We start from the raw sequence: 23,105 nt of genomic DNA on the forward strand, positions 1-23,105 counted from the left end.
ATAACCAATTTCATTCTAAATAGCATGTAACAAGTCGGAACTACGACAGTCAATTGCTATTTTTTTTACAATTCTTAATAAGTTAAATTTCTAACATTGCTCTTCTTTGAGTTTCATGACGGTGCTGTGCTCTCTATTTCAATTATTTTATTGTATGCCATTATACCCACTAATTCTAGTATGTATTGATTTGTCCCTACATGTTTTAATAATTCACTATTAATGACGTACATGTTTCAAATGATGATATAACTTCAATGACATTAAACGACTGAACTGTAACAATTCAATATTAATGAGGTACTAGTTTCAAATGATGATATAACTTCAATTACATTAAACGACTGAACTGTAACAATTCAATATTAATGAGGTACTAGTTTCAAATGATGATATAACTCCAATTACATTAAATGACTTAACTCTAATAATTCATCTCCAAAAGAAAAAACAAAAAGGTTAATTTTGGATTTACCTGATCCTGACATTAAAGCTAAAAATAGTGCAGATATCCATGTTGTTGTGGGCATTAAAGTTTTCTAGAAGAGCGATATGTATTATTCCACTAGCGTATGCACAATAGCCAATTTTATTGTGTTCTCCTACTGATCCTATAAGGAAGAGTCATGCCCAAACTTTGCCAGGTGATGTCGGCGACATTTCTAAATGACACACACGATAGCTCAATAATATTCAAAACATATAATTCGCGCTTGAGTCATTGCAAATCAATGCAAGAAGAAGTTTATTTTATCATAATGTGAATCGAATTATCAAAAACGTTCAAGTGTATTTCAAATTCATTAAAGGATAAACTAATCGGTGTATAAATCGTATCGGGTGTGTAAACAATTATTGTAAATGAAATTCATTCCATGTTTTTAAGTTAAACATGTTTTTTAAATGATTGCTTGATAAAATGTTTTCATAATACCAAATGCTTTATATCGATGGGTTTGTTGGTCGGTAGGTATATTGATTGATTGATTGGTGGAATGATTTATTGACAGTTTGCATAACGTAAAGAGACGCATATTTCATATTGACTACTTCATTGTTTGATTCTTTGATATCCAGTGACAAATATTTAACAAAACATGTAAAATTCTCGGCCTCCCACGCTAAAGAGACAGGACCTGGATCACTTCTTCGATTAAATACACGGGACGGGTCTCCAGTAATATGCAAAAAGAAAATACCAAGAAATTTTTAGATTAAAATAGGAACGTAAAATACAACAGAAAAACAATTTGACATGCAGGTCCATTTCCATTTAATGAAAACACACATCAAAAAGAAATAAAAATGTTCCCATTAAAAATTTTAAAGGAAAATGGAAGAACATTTTTGTGAGATGAAAGGAGAGAGGCGTTAATCTGTAGATTAGATAAACAACCCTTTCAAAACTTTTTAAAGTCTTTAGGGGTTGAGTCGAAATGAGACTATTTCAATGTCAAATGTAGGCCCCTATGCAATATACCTTCTCTGTAAAACTGCTATCTACCACCACAACCATCATCACCCCCCCCCCCCCCCTCCCCCCACCCACACACCCTGAGGTTCGCGTTTTTATTATAAAAAATCTGTCGACACAATGTCTCATTGTCCCATTCTGAATTTTCAAGAATTTGGGTATGAATAAATCCGCAAAACTTATGGTGCCACAGCTATTTTGATTTGAAATTGCATTTTCTAAGGGTACTTTATGACATTTTGAGGTAGATTGAATGAAGAGCACACCTTGTGTATTTGTACGCGTAGAACTTTATTCATCAAAAAGAGTTTTCACAAATATGTTCGCTATATTAACCGACATTCATTTCTCGCTATTTGGAATTTTTATTTCATATTAACAGGTCAGCAGATCATAAATTTACCTCTAGCTATTACCTTTTGCGTCTGTCCTCCTTATTTACTTCCTTTTACCCTTCTAGGTAAATCTCAAGACGTGCAGCAGCTAGCTGTAAATGCTGCGTCTATTCATTAATTCAATTCTGTTGGATAGTGCGATTGGTATAATCATTAGTCTCCAAGTTTGATTTATCCAGTGTAATGACCTCAAATGTATATATCGAAACGTGATGTCAAAAATTTTTTATAGCTTATATCACTTCTCCTCGAGAAGTAACTGAGTAAAGTCAGCCTTGCTACGTTATTATATAGTAACGTTGATAGACTGTTTGAAGAGCCGATACAACTGAAAGCGCTAACAGTTATTACTTTGTAATTCTTTATGTTTTTCTACTCTATTCCATTGAACTTTAAATTTTAAAAAATACGACTAGTCTCCTTTTTAGTATTTGATAGTAAGAATTGGTTATTTAGCATTGAATTGATAAATGCTAAATGATAAGAATTTTTTTTTGAAATTAAAATATATATACTAGGTTTAAGGGGAGATAACTCTATTAACATACTGTTTTTTGGTAGGGAAAATAGAAATAAAACACCTTTTTAAGCTACTGTAGCTCTTTCGGAGCAGACAAACGTACCCTGAAGTGAAACTTTTTAAAAGGATCCAATAGACATCTTTGCGATTCATACAGTTTTAACTTTCGGAAAAGTGCCTGCATCTAAACCCACATGTTTTACATGGTATACAAATGACCTATTTTCATCTTTTTCACGAGGGACAGCTGCAGAGAACATTTTTAAATCATTTTCTTTGGACATAACTTTAATAGTGTTACAGTTCCAAATTATTTTTATTTCATTTCAAAATTGAGAAAAATTTTAATTCCATTGATATCTCGTTTAATACATGTACAAGTAATTTTATCAATGGAAAAGATATCTCGATGACTTTTTTTTTTGGACATATCACGAAAGAATTGACCATACTCCATGATATATAATACTCTCTGCACTCTTTGATGAACATTTCTATGGAAACCAGTACAGAACTGTTATCATTTTTAGGCATTTTGATTAAAATATCAAATGGTCAAATTACTACAGATATATTTTATAAAAAACAAATGACACATTTCAATATCTGAATGTCTACCCGTGTAATCCGTCACATACAAAGCGGAATATTCCCTACTGTATGGCAAGACGAATTTGCGCCATGGTTGTTTTTATGTTAGATGTTTTGGATATCATACTGAACAGTTATTGGCGCTTTTAAACGAATTTTGTTATTTATAAAACACCCATGCAACCACGCATCCCATAATGAATGATAGGACCCAAACATAGCTAACACCCCGCATGTGGCGTTCTACACGGTGGTTACGTTGCTACAACATCAATTAAATTGGCTGTATATAAGTCAAATTCTGCTTTGAAACGTAAAAGTTTGAGTTTAAAACTGATAGGTAAGTCATAGTTTTAAAATTATTAAGATTAAAAGTAAAATATTCCAGGACACGTTAAACTAAAATTATACGTTGCTACAACATCAATTAAATTGGCTGTATATAAGTCAAAATTCTGCTTTGAAACGTAAACGTTTGAATTTTGAAACTGATATGTAAGTCAGGGTTTTAAAATTATTAAGATTAAAAGTAAAATATTCCAGGACACGTTAAACTAAAATTAAAGATATTTAAACTTTTATTAAAGAAAAGTTTCATTAAATACTTATTGCTTTGCTTTTAACGAAATACGTGAAAATATTTATTTTTATTTCTACAACGGCAGCAATGCCATACACTTTCATAGGCATTTTTCACAACTAGTTTTCTTCATAATGTAAAGTTCCAGAGCCAGACAAATGGAATGAAACAATAATTTTGAGGTCACATGTTGAACACATTCATAGCTTACATCACACTAATTTGAAAACAATATGCTTTCTATAATTTTGCTTCAAATAAGGGAGATAATGTGCTTCTTCCAGTCTACAAAATGCCACAGCTGGTTCACATGATAGTTACTTCACCTTGATTTGAAAGATATATGGTTTCTAGGTACGTTAATATGCAATCATTGCAATAAATGACTACTCCCGGTTGACTTTTTCAAGGTCATATGTAATGCAACCTTATATAAAAAAAAATGTTATGGCTTTATTATGAAACAATATGAAGTTATAGCAAAGGTCTTAATCTAGAACGTCAAATCAACTTTTAATCTTTACCTCAATTTCAAGGCCAAATATCAAAACCAAAAGGCCCGTCCAAGTCTAATATGTATGCTTAAGAACAGCTTATTTTGAATATTTTAGGAGAGAAAACTATAAAATGAAATCATAGATACTAGGATTAAAATGTTTGTTCGCCAGACACACGTTTCGTCTAAAAAAGACTCATCACTCATCAGTGACACTAATCAAAAACGTTAAAAAGGTCAAATAAAGTAGGGAGTTGAAGAGCATTGAGGACCCAAAATTCCTAAAAGTTTTGCCAAATACAGCTAATGTTATCTTTTCCTGGGGTAGAAAATCTTTAGTATTTCGAAAAATTCAAAGTTTTGTAAACAGTAAATTTATAATTATGACCATATCAATGATAATTCATGTCAACACTGTCGGAAGTGCTGACTACTGGGCTGATGACAAACTTTTACGATAATTTTTAAGGGTTCTGCGGAGTAGCGATAACAGGCAACGCTCATAATTCAGAACATGACCATAGCATCCTTTGATAAAAAATGACTAAACTCAGTTTGTGATTTAATCGATATCAGTTTACACATTAATAACTTGTAGAAAAATATGTGTAATCTGTATATTTCTCAAACAAAACATTTTTTTTCTTTAAATGTCAAATTTTCTTGGAACTCCATGATTCCATGCATGTTTATCGCACACGAATATATCACAGTGAAATCGATAAATTTTTACATGGAATAGAAAAGTAATTTCTGCAATTGAAGTGTAAGCCAAGAAAAAAAATTCTAACGGACCAATCACGTTCAAGTATTTGTTTATATGCAAGTCATAAATGACTTATTTCCTTATAAGTTTAAGATTGTTCTCCTTAATCTTATTGGTATTAAAGTTGTATAATTCTTACATTTCATCATATTTTTTACGTTTTTCTACTAAAACATGGAGCCACAGGAACACTTGATTAAAAACTGGTACATTTATATATGTTCTTTTATGTCCTTTTGTCTGATGGATAGTTGTCTCATTGGCAATCACACCACCTTTCCTTTTTCTTATATACAAGGCGCATTTGTATGTAAACGCAAAGAAATTTTATGTCTGTACATGTACCTGTAAAAAGAGGTACGAATTGTAAGGAACATCCTGTATAATCTAACCAATCTCTGAATTTGATAAGCGCGATTTCCTGAAAACTAAAACGTTGTGAATTTTGCACTAGACAACCCAACCAAAAATAGCATCAAAAGCTATATAATTGTATATTTTATTATTTTATAATTCATAATCAAAATTAATCTGTCCGTCCAAACATCAATTAAGGTTGCATGTATATACCTGTAAAACCTAAGATCAAATTAGAATAAAACTTAGACATATGGTCACATCTTTAATTAGATTAATCAATATAAGAATTCAACATGCTGAGGGTCAAGGTCACATCTTCTTGACATTTACTTGAGTTAATGAAAATACTTGCATCTGGATGTTACCTGTTGGAATTGGAACCAAACTTTCACCTTAGATTGAAACCCTCAAGCACTTCAGTTCATAGGACTTTATTCAAATATAACTTTTTAGATTGTACAAAGAAAAAGGTGATAAGTCTTATAACCTTGGTCTTCAAGCAATGGAATTTGTAAATGAGGCAAAGATAATTTTAAACTTGAGATTCCGTACAGTTTCAGATTTAAAACCATTTTTCAACATTCTGATTTCAACCTATTAATGATGCAAGAAGTTTTGCAATTTCGTGTAACAAATCATAGACTTAGCCAGAGAAGATATATAAAGCCTATTAAGTGACGTTGTTAAAAAAAAACCTTAGATAAAGTATTACCAAGGGCGTTTTTTTCAACTGTGAGGATGTTTGAACCAACAATGACGTCTGTTCAATTTGAAGTAAGTGCTGAACAGATATTTACACGCAAAAGAACCCTTGCATTAACTTTTGGTAACTCTGTTAGGCTGTTTAAACATATGCAATTTTTGCCCACGACATGTGTTTCTGAAATCTTTCATTAAGTATACATTTAAACAGAATGTTTGGAAAGATAAAAGCATGAATCCTATAGGAAATAAAATGAACAACCATAGTTTAAGCTTAATTATATAATTCTGTGAACTCAATCTTTAGAATTGTTATATTGATGGAAGCTAAATACGCTGACATGTACTTTCTGATTTGGGGAGTAAACTCTGAGGAGCACATTGTTCGAATTCCCTGTTCTTTCATGTGAAAGACCAAGAAGATCAATTAGCTCTTGGTAATTGGTCATCCTTTCGGATGTGCGATATTACAATGAAGGCCCGTGTTTGAAGAAAACAAACTACACAGAAAAAGAAAAGAAGCACTTTAGTTTTTGTTTGTTTGTTAAATTATAAATTAGTGAATTGATGTTGATCCTAAAAAACACGACGCATTGATTTAACAACAACTGATTGATTATAGATTTTAAGGCTATTTAGTCCAAGAGAAAAACAGAAAGATTAGAAGAATACGAAGATAATTCCTAAATTTGTCAGACTTTTCAACACAATATACCAAAGCATAGATGGTTTCAAAGAAAAGATTTACTTCTTTTCCATGAGCAACACGACGGATGAAACTAGTGGATCAGGATGTGCTTATCCTTCTGGAGCACATGAGTTCACCCCAGGAGTTTGGTTTCGTATACTGTATTTTCCGTTTATGTGTAGCGTACTTCAACCTGTGTGTTAGTTATTTGTCTCTCCGTCGAATTTTTTATGCCATGGTGTTATCTGATTTATGTTTTTATATCCAAATCATTTTTTCAATGAGGAAACGTTATTGTCTTTTAGATTCTAAACTATTTTCCTTTGGTAAACTAGTTGGCTTTACGTGATTTTTGGTTTGTTAAAATTGTATGAAATTCAAAAATAAAAACTTTTGAAACGGTTAATGGTTCTCCAATTGAAAATTGAAATTGGAAGTTTTTTAATCAAAGGTATGATATTTTATGTACTGTAACTCGTCATCATCTTCTCTCAAGAAATTATCGTAGCAAGTCGGGACGAGGACAACCAGTTATTATATGGTTATGTCCGTTTAAATATAATGAGTTCGTATAGAAACAGAATATTGTGACACATTATTTGTGTGATTAATTTTATATTCATAACTATCTAATTATGTTGATTTTCTGTTACAGTTTATAAATGTTTACATTTCGTGTGCACCAGGCATATTTAATTTATTTCATAGCAATGATCTGGAAATTCACAATGTATTCAAAATGTCCGAAATATTAAATATTTGTTAACACCTAAACCATGCTAGATAACAAATTCATATTTGTCAATACTCATTGTCAAGATTGAACTTAAACCTTACGGTTAATCAAATTGTATTTGATTAATTATCTTTGTTTGATAAATACGGGTGTAAATAATTCTCTTTGATAAACGGAATCAATCCGTTATCCATTTTTTGTTGACAAAATAACCATTACAAACTTTGTTGTTAGCAACATTATTTAGTATTTAAAGAAAGTTGAACTATTATTCGGGGACTCCGTATATATGGATATGCCAACGAGAGGACATGAACTGCTTTCAGATTTTCAAACGTAAGCAGATGTATTTTCTTTAGGTTTAACATGATTACTGATTTGTAATACTGTTACATTTCATATTTGGACTCTATTAAAAGAATTTGGACTTTTCCAATTCGTTCATGTTTATTGTATTGGACTGCCGACTTGGACGTGAATGACCTGTGATCTAGATTCCCATTCATTTCCTAAAATCCAACATCTCATATATTGATACCGAAACATCTAACCGGATGTTACACGTTCGTATCTTGTAGTACAATAACAGCCGACTACAAATACAAAAGCTAGTTTCCCCAGCATCTACATCATCCCAACGGGATCTCTCTCAAAGCCACTACCGTGATTACGGCAATGTTTACGAAAATCTTTCTTGATAAAATTATGGGATTACAAGAATTTAGATAGAATGTAGTTAAAGCTTCGACAAAGAAAGCAGTCATCTCCTGTTATGTATGCAGCACCATCATGTAAATCAAAAGCCATATTCCATAATAAGTCTCATGTAGGAACGTGATAATTTCCAACTGACGTCCTTTTTTGTTTGTTGATTGTAAATATACAGGAGTTAAAATAAACCTAAAGCTAAACAAAACTTTCCACCAATCTAGTTTCATAACTTTAAGAGCATTAAATTATTCTTTGTTATGTAATTCTATAATATTTTTTACTGCTTGTTTATAAGCCCTGTATCGATGTTCGTATTTATTTTATTTCTTCAATAAAAAACTATCATTTTCTTCTATTCTATTATTAGCTAAAATAGTTTTCCTATTCTCCTCAGCTGTTACAGTCAATTCAATGTCATCAATGTCTGCTTTATTGTCCACTGCTCTCTTACACATAGTGCTACAAAGGCAACTAAATGCTCCCATAATTAAGAAAATACCTGAAATAAATATACATAATTTAATGCAAATTCATATCAGAAATTCAAAGATAAAGATTTTTTTTTTATTATTTCTAAAATCAAATTGATTGCACTATATGCTGTTATAATAAATACCATGTCTACAGCATTTGACAGGGTATCCCTGTAAGGTTAGTTTTAATGAACAAACAGGGAGATTTACATTCTATGTCTACAACAGATTACTACAGAATTTATTTCCCGAAAACATTACATTGATGGACCGATTTGACTTTGTATATGCTAGTTGACCTGGTCATGACCCTGTTGATCAATAATGATCACACCATGGAAGCAATTTGACAAAGCTATTTTATTAGCTACACCGAGTGCTTAGTTAAAAGTTAAATGTTTTGTTCCGGTATGGTTTGGGTTTATTTTTATTGTTTTTTTTTGTTTTTTTTTTTTTTGGGAGGGGGGGGGGGGGGGGGGGGGGAGGGGGCAATTCTAAATTTTTGTTATTGTTTGTTTGTTGAATAGGACGCCGATGTAAAGTCTGGATTTTTTAATTGACCTCATGAATATAGTTTGTAATACAAAAAATAACCCATAAACCAATTGCAATCAAATATAAATAGGAGAGTGAACGCGACAATAGTCTGTCCTTTAGTGTACACAAGTTTAAATTTAAAGTATGATACACGTATATATGAGGGTGACCTCTGACAGTATTATCTGGTTAAAATGATCTCTGACAGTATAATCTAGTTAAAATGATCTCTGATAGTATTATCTAGTTAAAATGATCTCTGACCGTATTATCTAGTTAAAATGATCTCGGACAGTATAATCTAGTTATAATGATATCTGACCGTATTATCCAGTTAAAATGATCTCTGACAGTATAATCTAGTACAAATCATCTCTGACAGTATAATCTAGTTAAAATGATCTCTGACCGTATTACTCAGTAAATGATCTCTGACAGTATTATCTGGTTAAAATGATATCTGACAGTATAATCTAGTTAAAATTATCTCTGACTGTATAATCTAGTTAGAATGATCTCTGACCGTATTATCCAGTTTAAATTATTTATGACCGTATTATCTAGTTAAAATGATCTCTGACAGTATAATCTAGTTAAAATGATCTCTGACAGTATTTTCTAGTTAAAATGATCAATGACAGTATTATCTAGTCAAAATGATCCCTGACCGTATTATCCAGTTAAGATGACCTCTGACAGTATAATCTAGTAAAAATGATCTCTGACCGTATTGCCTTGTTTAAATGATCTATGACCGTATTATCTAGTTAAAATGATCTCTGACCGAACTATCTAGATAAAATGATCCCTGATCGTATTTCTAGTTTAAATGATCTCTAGTCGTATGATATCTGACTGTTATCTAGTTTAGATGATCTCTGATCGTATTATCTAGTTTAAATGATCTCTAACCGTACTATCTGGTTAAAATGGTCAATTAACACATAATGAACGGTTCAACTTGCATTTAAAAGTCGGTAATGGCGGGTTTTTTTTTTTTACATTCGTTCTTTGGAAAAAGAATGCACGCATGGTCGTAATTCAAAGTATCGACAAACATGTAGGCATCTTACTGATCCAAAACGTGCAACTCATCACTATGACCTGCTAACCAAATACTCCATATTGCATTTGTATCTCTTGTCTAAACATCATGACGAATTTCTTTGTAAGATCAGATATATGTCAACATTTTTTCTAGTTTGTTTATCCTTTTGAACGCTAGGTTCCACCGACGCCATTTTGTAAATCAACCTTCATCAGGAACACTAGAAACCAAGCATATGAAAGCCAAGGTTGTAAAAATCAGAGACCAGCTAATGTTATGGTCAAAGTATCTTATGCGAATGTGGAATGTTGTTTATTTTCCAGAAATGTATTTCACACGTTTTGAATAAATAGCGAAAAAGTATATAATATCACCAGAATTTTGTTTTGAACACACCATATTTAAAGTACTCATGGAGCTTATACACTTACAAATATAAAAAAATATGTAACCTCAGTTTTTGATTAGCTTTTGTTATATCTTAATAAAGATCAGTTTAAGAAAAAATAAAAACAATATAGATTCATTTATTCTTTGATAAAATGTAGTTGACATAATGCAATTTTTTTAAATCTTATAGAATATGTGGTACACGGAGCTTTTTTTTCAAGCTACAGGTTGAACAAAATTGTCTGATTCTGTGAAAAATATTCATATAAAAACACTTTTGTGTAAATAGTGTAAGGAATTACATTTCCAAAAATATCCCCTAGTCGATACAAATTACAGAATATGATCATCGATGACAACTGTGTCATGTGAATGCGAGCAGTCCATCATTTGATGAAAATACACATTAGACCTTGATTAAAAGCAAAATGTCTTTATCTTATGCGACTTGAAAAAGGTTTCAATCAGTAATTAAGTCATCTATGACTGTACAATTACGGTATTTACAGGTGCTTTGCAATGTTTTTTTTTCTTTTGTATGGTTTTGTTAATTAAGGATGTTGGCTTCACTGTTTCAGAATAACAAGCTTTTCAAAAAAGACTGTTATAAATTGATAGTATATAAATAAAGGAACTAAAAAATCAGTAAAAAATGAAGGGTCCGTGTGCTTGTTTTCGAGATATAAGCCTTTGAAAATTTGGCGGGAAATAATTTTCTCTAGACTTTTCATACATTTAACATTGGCACCCTTTTTCTTTCAAAAACTATGAAAAAATTACAAGAATTTTATAGCATTTTCAAACATTGCTTTTTAAACTTTATGTAATAAAATTATGAAAAGAAAAATAGGGGTTAGTGGGGAACATTTTTTAATGGCACTACATGTATAAAACCAGAGGATTCCGAATATCTGGCAAAAATTCAAAAACAAAAGGAGCAAACATCCTAAAATTCACATGTCGTGACATTCCTTGAATTTATAAAAAATACCGTGGGACCGATTTGTTAAACAGGCATCTTTTTTTTTTCTTTTTTTACACATTTTGATAATGGCAATCTGGAACTATCGCATGTTTTTGTTGGGCTTGATATTTGGTTGTGATTAGGATTATTCCCAGTTTAAAGAAAATTCAACTGAAGTGTTATTTCTCCGTGTTCTCTTTGATCTCATTTAAAGTTTTGACACATTTCGATAATGACAATCTGGAACTACCGCATGTTTTTGTGGGGTTTAACATTCGGTTGTGATTAGGAATATTCCAAGTTGTGTAATGAAAATTCAACTGAAGTGGTATTTCTCTTTGATCTCATTTAAAGTTTAAGTTGTGCATACCTGCTACTGTGAAGGAATCTCCATAAGTACCACCATAATTAATAATAAATCCTAACAAATAAAAAAAAAACAGATTATTATCATTCATACAAAATATCTATGTTTGTCTTTAAAAACATTTTTAAAAAAATCTTTATATTCACATTTCATTCAAAAATCAGTCGGCAGTGTTTCCATAGTAACTATTACTAGGTAAGCACGAGACCAGAGGTGTAGAAAACCATGTACGAATACAAAACAAAGAGGTTGTAACAGATCAGTCAAAATCGTATGAGAGCAGTATTCCTTCATAAAGTCTTACTAAATCTCTCAAGTTACTTCATAGACTGGTTCCCTGTCCTTTATCTGTTTGGCTCTGACAGATACCTGTATGTTGCAAGGGAGCTGACTGATACCTGTATGTTGCAAAGGAGAAAACCACCCTAGTATATTCAATTCAAAATGTCAATTGAATAAATAATACTGATCACATAAGGATTACACTGCTATGCAGTCCAAGGGGGCTTTAGTTAATTTCTCTATCCATTCTTCATAAATTGTCTGCCGGTCAAACATAGCCGGACTTCAAAGTGCACATATTTTAAAATATAATCGCGTTTGCAGTAAAAATATGTCTGAAAGAATAACAAAGAATAAAACTCACCAGCAAGTGGCGGTCCTATGAGTGTTCCGACTCCAACGTATACCATGAGATAACCAACACCATGTGCAAGTTTCTCATGTCCTAAAATATTTATAACTATCGTATTCACAACTGCCCAACAGCAACCAGAATATCCGCCAAGTAGGCTAGCAAACATAACTTTGGCCGTTGTATATGAACTGAATAAAGGAAATATTATGGTACCCAAGCCTAACAAACTATTCACTCCAAATAACATTATTAATTCATCAATGTTATGACTGTTATTTGCCATACCAAATAATACCCGTGTGAAACAGCCAGACATACCGGCTATAGATAAAAATATAGACACTTCCATTTTCGATGATTTTGTATGAAGACAAAACTCAGGATAATGTATATAGAGTAGATAAGTGCTAATATTTGCCAGGAAGAATCCTAAACATACACACAACATTGATCCACTCCGAACTATCTCCATATAAGACGACACAGAATCACACAATCTTTCCTTACGGTTTGAATTCGCAATTTTCATTGCAAGTTCTGTTTTAGATGGTCGAAATGTGGCACCGAACACACAGTTTTGTAATGCAAGGCCTCCTAATAATAGAAAAAATCCGGAATAATTGTATTTCTCATATATTAATTGGAAAACAGGAGTAAGAATGAAAGGTCCAATTCCGCCACCCGATACAGCTATGCCACACGCCATGTTACGTTTCTGTTCAAAGTTAAACGCTATCACTATCAAACCTGTATTGTAGCATAACCCAAGTCCTATTCCTGAAAAAGCAATAATATTCAGATTACTGATTGATTGATGGTGTTTAATGTCATCTTCAGCATTATTTGATATATCGTGGCGGTCAGTTTTTATTGGTGGAGGAAACCGGAGTGCCCGGAGAGAATCACGGATCTTGGATCGACCGGAAAACTGACCATCCTAGTCAATTAAGATTGGAGTAGAACTTGCGGGGTTCGAATTAACAACCTCAGTGTTGACAGGCCTATCATACAGTAGACGGACCATATAGACAATTCTGCCACCTCGGCTCCTTTTCATTAGCATTACTAAAATGATGCTTAAATGAACAAGAGGTTCTTAAGAGCCTGAATCGTTCACCTGTAGAGTTTTTTAAAAATTTTCATCAAAGTTTTTCTTTTGCTTTTAAGTCTTTAATGTATAATTAGTGAGTGTGGACACAAACTAGTGTGGATAGTAACCAGCATTCATAGAGTATTGCATAGCAATTAGGAAAGGTGAGCTTAAAACAATAAACGAAAAGCAAATATGAAACAGAGCAACAATTAACAACCACTAAAATTATTGGATTTGGGTTGTGCAAGGAGGGATAAAATTTATGTACTGTATCCAACCCTGTCTTTAAAATGGGACCGTTGGGTTACAGCACAACATAAGAACAAATATTTATTTTTTTAAATAGACTTCCTGTATGTACCAGTGTGTTTATTTATTCCACATTAGCTAGATGTACAAAATTATTTGGTGATAGGTTTATATCTCACAAAACATGTATAACTTGCTGAATTTTTGTGTATGTCCTAATTCAGGAACATCTAGGTAGCTTTTGTTAGTCTTGTATGGTTTTTTTTTAATCTTGGTTCATATCTGTTTGGAAGTGAAGTGACGTCCTTTTTTTTTGTACTAGTATACATTGATGATTAAGGCCCTGATCAGGCCTGCTTCTGCGTGTTGGATTATGGATTGTGTTAAAGGCCCATTGCTGGCTTTAAGCTATTTTCTGTTTTATTTTCAGGTTGTTGTCTATTTGACACATTCCCAGTTTCCATTCTTTGTTTATTGTAATAAGTCAAAACTGGTAATATGCCAAACATATTGTTTCATGATAAACTTTGATTTACATGACCATAAACTTTTAACCTGGGAATGTACTGTGTTCAAAATATAACATTTTATGCTTAGTCAACTATGAAATTTGAGTCAAAAATTTTTTTTGGCTTACCAATTCATTCTTTTCAGCAAATGGGATGCATCCACAATTTAGATGATTTTGTCAAGAGTTATTTCCCTTTTCAGTAGGTGTGACAGTCGAAGACATCATGACTTTCATCCGCTGCCTACGAATAAAGATCGAGTGATCTGAGCGATAAAGTGGAATCCCTTCGTAACCGTTGTAAGATTTATGCATCAACGGAAGAATTAAACATTTACCAGGATGCAAAATAAAACAGAAAGGTAAGAAGGAAATGCTAAAAGAAAAACTACGATCCCGAACTCAGAACAAATAAACCCATAAAATGAAAAAAGAAAAAAAAAGAATTTCAGAATCAGTTATTTGTAGATCTTACTTTGCTGAACATTTTTACTGTTTACAGTGTCTCCCTATTTATGATAATATTCAAGATAAATAACCAAAAACAGCAAAAATATTTTTTTTTTATCAAAACTGCATTGTTATCCTACGTTCTATTTAAGTCACAGTGGCCATGTTTCTTGACGTACAAAAAAATGAAACGTAAAATGCATACTAGTTACGTATACCCTAAGGTTCATTCAGCCCAAGTTTGGCTGAATTTGCTTCAATAGTTTCAGAGAGGCTTTTTGAAAGTAACAAACATGATAAACAAATTATGTAAAATTACATTTAAAGGGCAAAAACTTCTTAAGGGGTCAATTGACAATTTTGGACATTTGACTTATTTGTAGATCTAACTTTGCTGAACATTTTTAATGTTTACAGTTTATTTTTATCTATGATAATATTCAAGATAATAACCAAAAACTGCATAATTTCATTAAAATTATCAATTTAGGGGCAATAATCCAAAAATCGGTTGTCTGATTAGTCTGAAAATTTCAGGGCTTGACCTAATGATGACTTTTATCCCATGTCAGATTTGCTCTAAAATTAGTTTTTGAGATATAAGCCAAAAAACTGCATTTTACCCCTATGTTCTATTTTTATCCATGGCGGCCATGTTTTTTGACGAAACAACGTCAAAAAATTAAACACAAACTTTATACTAGATACCCTAAGGATCATTCAGCTTAAGTGTAGTTAAAATTGGTTCAGTAGTTTCAGAGGAGAAGATCTTTGAAATAGTTTACATTGGACGGACGACGGACGACGACGGACGCCAAGTGATGGCAAAAGCTCACATTTCCTTTTAGGAAAGGTGAGCTAAAAATGAAATATTTTTTTTACTCTCAAACATCTTTTACAAACAAATATATGAATTTGCTAATGCACATGTTTTCTTGCCGGCACATCTGCTCTTAATCGGTATGCTATTGAAATATTTCTGTTGGAGTTCGGTCGCAGTCAATGATACTTTCAGGTGTGCTTGTATACATTTTATATTCATCCATTTTAAAATATTTGTGGATGTCAATTATGATGTGTCCTAGCAATAATAATATTCTCATATCCAAGCAATTGCAGTTTTCCATTCTGATACTTAATGGACACCAATTGCCTTCAAATATTAAAAACCTGATACAGTATTTATTTTTTTTGTTATAACATTTATTTTTAATTATCTTTGCAATATACATGTGCTACCTAGAAAATGAATTGTTGTCAATGTAATAAAATATTATGCACAATCGTAAATATATATTCCCTAATTAGCATATGAATGACAAAACTAATCATACATTTGAAACATCACTGCTACAGTCTTTGCTTCATTGTGTTAAAAATCCCGCAAATGCATGGTTTCGTGCGTTTACTAAGAAACGCGTTTAACGCAATAAAAATAATTACTACACATCAGTTATTATTGTCACAATGGTATGTTAGAGTGTCAATTGGTTTCGCAATATCAACAAGTTGTCTTTTCTACTTTTTATAAGCCTAGTTAGGTCAGCGTTGAATATACATATACCAAACGTTTAATGATTTATGTTAAAAATGTTAAGTTGGAAACTGCTAAATATGTCTTTTACAAATATAATGTTAGTTTTTTTTTTTTTATTCGAGCGGGACTAATGACTCTTGTAAACGAAATGCGCGTCTGGCGAACACAATTATAAGCCCGGTGTATTTGATGAGTTTTTTTGTATATGAACTCTGATATCTAATTAATAATGGTTTTTAAAATATCGAGATTTTTTTCGTTTCGTTTAAATCAAGGTACATTTTATCTAAATTAACATTCTCTGTAATAAAGTGACAAGATTTAAAAGACTCCTGAATTCTGATGTGTCACACTCCCTTCACGTTCCAATATTATTAACATGTATTCTGCAATGTAGTAATAAAAGCAACGAACTTCAGCGCGGTCTATTTTCTGTCTTTATAGTGTTTAATGTTGCTTTTTAAAATGGGTTCCAATTTTTCATAATAATTAAAGTTTCTTAGGTGATCGCATGCATTCCAAAGAATAACATTGAATGATAGTTGCTAAGAAAAACGACGATCGTTTCTTGGTGCGAAACGCATAATTTTTATTTGTGATGTGTTTCTATCGTTCTTGCGACTTTTTGTTATCCATTCGTTCCGGTAGTTAATATATTCTAGCATTTGATTTTGTCAGATTTTATTGACTCCTCCTTTTGAATCTACTTTGGAGTTCGGTTTTATATTAATACGTTTTATCTTGAACGTTACTATTTTTACCTGAAAGAATTCCAAATGTAAGATATGTCCATTTGATATCCTCTACAAACCCTGTTAAGACAAGTCCTGTGGATAACATGAGTGATCCTAGTATCATAGCCACTCTACAACTAAATCGATTGATGATGGTACTGGCAATAGGTCCTGAAAACATAACAATGGTAATTGCGAAACACTAGCTTGCTTTTTTATAACAGAAATATCAAAATACGTACTAGGCTGGCAGCAAGTTTACATTTTCCAAACCTACCAAACTACATTTGTACCATTTTGTATGTTTTGTTAATCCGTTCTAGTCCTTGCATGAAATATTTACAATTGGAGGTTAAGCAAACACCAATCAATGAATCAATCAATATAATTTCCTATTTATTAGATATGATAACGTAATCCATACACCTGCAACTTTCCCGTTAAGATTACGAAACCCTCTATAAGTTAGATTAATTCCTGACATTGCTCTTCCTTGGATTTCATGACGATGCTGTGCTCTCTATTTCAATTATTTTAGTGTATGCCATTTTGGCATGTTTGGGAGGCTACTAATTACACGCAAACAAAATCGTATCCAGTTAAGCAAGGACGACCCGGATTCTCGTAAATCACTAATTTTAGTGTGTATTGATTTGTCCCTATATGTTGTAATAATTCAATATTAATGATGTACTAGACTTAAATGATGATGTAACTTCAATCACATTAAATGACTTAATTATTCATTTCAGACCAAAACACAAAAAGGTTGATTATCGATTTACCTGAGCCTGTCATTAAAGCTAAAAATAGTGCAGATATCCATGTTGTTGTCAATAAATCGGCATTGAAGTTTTCTAGAAGAGCGATATGTATCATTCCACTAGCATACGCACAATAGCCCATTACAATGTGTTCTCCTACTGATCCTAAAAGGACAAACCATGCCCAACCTTTGTTGGGTGAAGTCGGCGACATTTCGAAATGCAAACACGATTACACAATAATCATGAAAACACATAATTTGAACTTGAGTTGATACGAATCCATGCGAGAAAAATTCCTTCGGTAAGTGTTGTCCTTATGTGAAAGCTTAACATAAAGTATATGTACAATAACTATCGTTACAACTTTTTTTAAATTAATTCCACCCTTAGTTGGTTTCATTTGACTCAAGCTAGCAAACAATTTTAGCGAACAATTAGCTAGCAAACAAGTGAGAGGTATAACTAAAAACAACAATTTCACATAAGACGATCACGTATTTTTCGAGCTAAAGAACAATTAAAGAGACCTAGCGAACAATTATGAATATGTATGTACATTAGTTTATTTTGGGCCATTTTTAGAGATTGCAACGGGCAACTACTATATAGGTAATGTGGGGAGACATTGGCGTATGGTTTAGGAAAAACTCTGAAGTTAGGGTAAAAAAACTGAAATTGACAAAACTAAAATAGGAAGGTTGCGTACCAATAGTTTATTTTTGACAAATTTATAGAGATGTTGACGGGCAACGACTATTTATAGGTGATGTATAACAGGCATTGTCATATTGTTTAAGAACAATTTCAGAATGGATTATGTTCGAAAACCTGAAGTTAGGGTAAAAAAACTGAAATTGACAGCGAAAATAGGAGATAGGGTACCTTAAGTTGATTTAGGACCAAACTAGAGATTGTGACGTATTGTTTTGGAAAAACTCCAGAATGGTTCATTTTCGAAAATCTGAAGCTAGGGTGAAAAATTCAAATTGACAAAACGAAAATAGAGTGTGCAGGAAAATGTCCAGAATAGTTTATGTTCGGAAATCTGAAGTTAGGATAAGAAAAACTGAAATTTACAAATCGAAAATAGGGGTGGGTGGGTGGGTCTATTTAGCTGATTTTGGACCTATTTATAGAGATTGTGACGGGCAACGACTATATAGGTGGCGTAGACGACGCATTAGTGTATTGGTTAGGATAAAATACAGAATGGTTTATGGTCGAAAATCTAAAGTTGGGGCACACAAAAACTGAAAATTACAAAACGAAAAATGATTGGCGTATCTTAAGCTAATTTTGGACCAATTTATAGAGATTTTGACGGGCAACGACTATAAAGGTGGTGTAAAACAGGCATCGGCAAATCGTTTAGGAAAACTACAGAATGGTTTATGTTCGAAAATCTGAAGTTAGGGTAAAAAGACTGAAATTGAAAAAAGCGAAAATAGGGAATGGGGTACCTTAAGACGATTAAGGACCAAATTATAGAGATTGTGACGTGCAACGACTATATAGGTAATGTAAAACAGGTTTCGGTGCATCGTTTAGGAAAACTCCTGAATAGTTAATGTTTGAAAATCTGAAGTTAGGGCGATCAAACTTAAATTGACAAAACGAAAAAAGGGGGGTGGCGTACCTTAAGTTGATTTCGGACCAATTTATAGAAATTGTGACGGGCAACAGCTATATAGATAATGTAAAACAGGCATCGGCGCATCGTTTATGAAATACTCTAGAATAGCTTATGTTCTAAAATCTGAAGTTAGGGTAAAAAAAAACTGAAATTGACAAATCGAAAAATAGGGGGGAGAGGGGATAGGGGGTACATTTAGCTGATTTTGGACGAATTTATAGAGACTTTGACAGGTAACGACTATAGAGTTGATGTAAAACAGGCATCGGCACATTGTTTAAGAAAAAAACTACAGAATGATTCATGTAAGAAAATCTAAAGTTAGGGTGAAAAAAAATGAAATTGTCAAAACGAAAACAGAGGGTTTGCGTACCTTATGCTGATTTTGAATTTATAAAGTTTGTGACGGGCAACGACTATATAAGTAATGTAAAAGAGGCACCGGCACATCGTTTCGGAAAAACTCTAGAATGGTTTATGTTTGAAAATCAGAAGTTAGGGTAAAAAAACTGAAATTGAAAAATCAAAAATAAGGGGGGGGGGGGGGGGGGGGGGGGGGGGGGGGGGGGTAGGTACATTAAGTTGATTTAGGACCAATTTATAGAGATTGTGAAGAGAAACTACTAAATAGGTGATGTAAAACAGGCAACGGCTCATCGTTTACGAAAAACTCCAATATGATTTATGTTCGAAAATCTGAAGTTACGGTAAAATAAAACTGAAATTGGCAAAACGAAAATAGGGGATTCACCTTCAGTATATTTAGGACCAAATTATAGTGATTGTGAAGGGAAACTACTATAAAGGTTATGTAAAACAGGCAACGGCTCATCGTTTACGAAAAACTCCAAAATGATTTATGTTCGAAAATCTGAAGTTAGGGGACAAAACTGAAATTGAAAATAGGAGGGTGGGGTACATTAAACTGATTTTGGACTAATTTATGAGATTGTGACGTCCCGGGTTTTCGTATATCCAATAATTTTAGTTTGTATTGATTTGTCCCTACATGTTTAAAAATTCAATATTAATGATGTACTAGATTCAAATGACGATGTAACTTCAACTACATTAAATGACTTAACTCTAATAATTCATCTGCAAACCAAATAGCAAAAAGTTTGATTATCGATTTACCTGATCCTGACATAAAAGCTAAGAATAGTGCAGATATCCATGTTGTTGTCAATAAATCGGCATAGAAGTTTTCTAGGAAAGCAATATGTATCATTCCGCTAGCATACGCACAATAGCCCATTATAATGTGTTCTCCAAATGATCCTACAAGAACAAACCATGCCCAACCTTTGTCGGGTGATGTCGGCGACATTTATAAATGACACATATGATTACACAATAATCATAAAAACATATAGTTTGCACTTGAGTTGATACGAATCCATGCGAGAAGAATTCCTCGGTATTTCAATCCTGACTGTTTTGTCCTTATGTGAAAGATTAATATAAAGCCAATGTACCATAACTATCGTCACAACTTTTTTTAAATTTATTCCACCCTTAGTTGGTATAACATATATATTCATATGTATATTCTTTATATGTGTCTTAAAAGAACAATTGAATGTTAAGTATCTTTTCATCATAGGATAATAACTAATGATTTCTATCCTGTTCCTCTTTATATAACTTTGTCGTAAAAAATTACAAATATTTCATGATGAATACTAAGAATAAATATTGCAGAAACAGTATTTCATATTGTCAGTTACTTCATCTTTAGAACTTCTTAAACCTCTACAGGAAGGAATACTTTCATATAAACGCCGGATACGATTTATACACCCATTATTTTATCCTTTAATGAATTTGAAATACACTTGTACTTTTTGTAATAATTTTATTCATTAAATGTGAAAAAATTCTGATAACAAATATATAACCCCAAGGTTCTAAAATGACTATTTGAAAAAAAGTATTTCTTAAATATACAAATGTGCAAATCAATCTTTGCTATTTCGTCAATCAAAGAAATTCACACATTATGATATTATAATGGAAATATAGCTTCATCTGGACCTCTACCGTTCAACGATATGACCCATGATTAGCCAGGGGTTCTCGACTACACACGAGGGTATCGCGCTGGTCGTACTGTTTGATATGCGGATACACAGCCTTGGCGTCAGGTTAGAATGAGTTAATTCCGATGTTTCAAGTTCACGCTTGGAGTATGCCATGCTTTCTGCAGATAAACAACCCTTTTAATTAGAAAGTTGAAATCTTTTTTAAAATCTCTTAATGTCTTCTTGAGGTTGGGGCAAAAGGAGACCATTTTAATGGTACACTTTTGCCCATGTTCAATGCACCGTCTTGTTTTGAATTGCTATCTACCCTTGGTCGTCATTAGAGTTTATTTATTTCAACAAACCCTTTTGAATTCTGGTTAAAATCAAGCAACTATTTGCATAGGCAACTCAAGTGGTATTTTGAGGATTTGCGTTTTTATTATAAAAATGTGTCGACAAAATGTCCCGTTCTGAATTTTCAACACTTTGATTGTGAATGAATCCGCAAAAACATATGGTGTCACAGCTTTTTTGATTAAAAATGCAATTTTCTATGTTTCCGGCCTGTTCGATGTAGATTGAATGAACACCCCTTACATTATTCTAAGCGAAGAACTGCATTCATCACAAAGAGTGTCCGCAAATGTTTCGCTATACTTACACAAATAGCCGACATTCAATTCTCACTATTTCTAATTTGAATTTTCTTTTCTTATTAACAAGGAAGCAGGAATAAAATTACTTCTATCATTGGTGTTTGGCGTCCGTCATTCCTATTTACTTCCTTTTACCCTTCTAGGTGAATTTCCATTTTGTTCTTTGTTTGATGGTTGCATTGTTAACTTCGAATTTGATAATGTCGAATAATTTACGTGTGATTCAGATCACGCCTATAATTGTTATTTTCACGGTATAACTCAAACTCAATTTCAAATGCCGATGGAGTAGAAGTTAAAAGTATTGAAAGAGTTTTTTTGAAGCATTTTGCAAAACCATACACAGCAGTATAACGTTCAATCTATTTTGTTTTTACTTTTGAAGCACATCATTCATATCATCGACAAGCTTATCGAAACAAGACTCTTTGGGAGTTTTTTAATTGTTTTTATTTTTTATTTCATCAAGCTGGTTTGAATTAATTCGAAAATGAAATAAATAGACTTCACTCGGCTATTTTGTTGTTTGTTTTTTGTTTTGTTTTGTTTTTTGTTTTTTGTTGTTGTTGTTATTCCTAATGTTCAACGTACTATCTGACATAATCGATCCTAAATAAAACGATCTTCCCCTCTCGCCGAATCCAGAAGGTCGACAGATATAGAACAGATATGATAATTAGGCCGTGTTACATATCAAAATACTCATACTAAGATAATTTTATCTGATTTACCAGTATTTCACATGAATTATATGAATATCTTTACATTTATAATTATATGTGTGTATGCGTTTAAAATGTTTATTTTTTTACTTATATAAAAGATCAAATTCGAGGATATTGAGCTGCCAAGTTATTAGCCAACGATAACATGGATGCAAATAGGGGAACTATTAAAACGCAAAAATACAATGTCCCGTTATTGTGTCATATTTGTAGTATATGTTTTGATTGCTATAGCACGAATATGATTTTTTCAAATAAACTTATTCATTCATTCATTCATGTATTCAATGT

General features: G+C 32.3%; 1 protein-coding gene across 5 annotated transcripts in view; it reads right to left on the reverse strand.

Annotated features, from left to right (window-relative positions):
- LOC127719986 (monocarboxylate transporter 3-like) overlaps positions 1-20,758 on the reverse strand; it is a 34,047-nt gene extending 13,289 nt beyond the window's left edge. For 2 of the 5 annotated variants that reach the window (XM_052226369.1, XM_052226371.1), the window contains exons 1-2: positions 17,792-18,217; positions 17,034-17,177 (exon numbers count right to left, since the gene is read on the reverse strand). In XM_052226369.1, the coding sequence (XP_052082329.1) occupies positions 17,034-17,177; positions 17,792-17,984 (337 nt within the window). In that variant the 5' untranslated portion in view covers positions 17,985-18,217. Of the gene's footprint in view, positions 1-8,321; positions 8,519-11,801; positions 11,853-12,444; positions 13,213-17,033; positions 17,178-17,791; positions 18,218-20,543 lie in introns of those variants that run through there. The other 3 variants (XM_052226367.1, XM_052226366.1, XM_052226368.1) reach the window with 3 other exon arrangements.
- Positions 20,759-23,105: the final 2,347 nt, after the last annotated feature.

The sequence above is a fragment of the Mytilus californianus genome, unplaced genomic scaffold (assembly GCF_021869535.1).
Source record: "Mytilus californianus isolate M0D057914Y unplaced genomic scaffold, xbMytCali1.0.p SCAF_11, whole genome shotgun sequence".
Classification (NCBI taxonomy): Eukaryota; Metazoa; Mollusca; class Bivalvia; order Mytilida; family Mytilidae; genus Mytilus; species Mytilus californianus.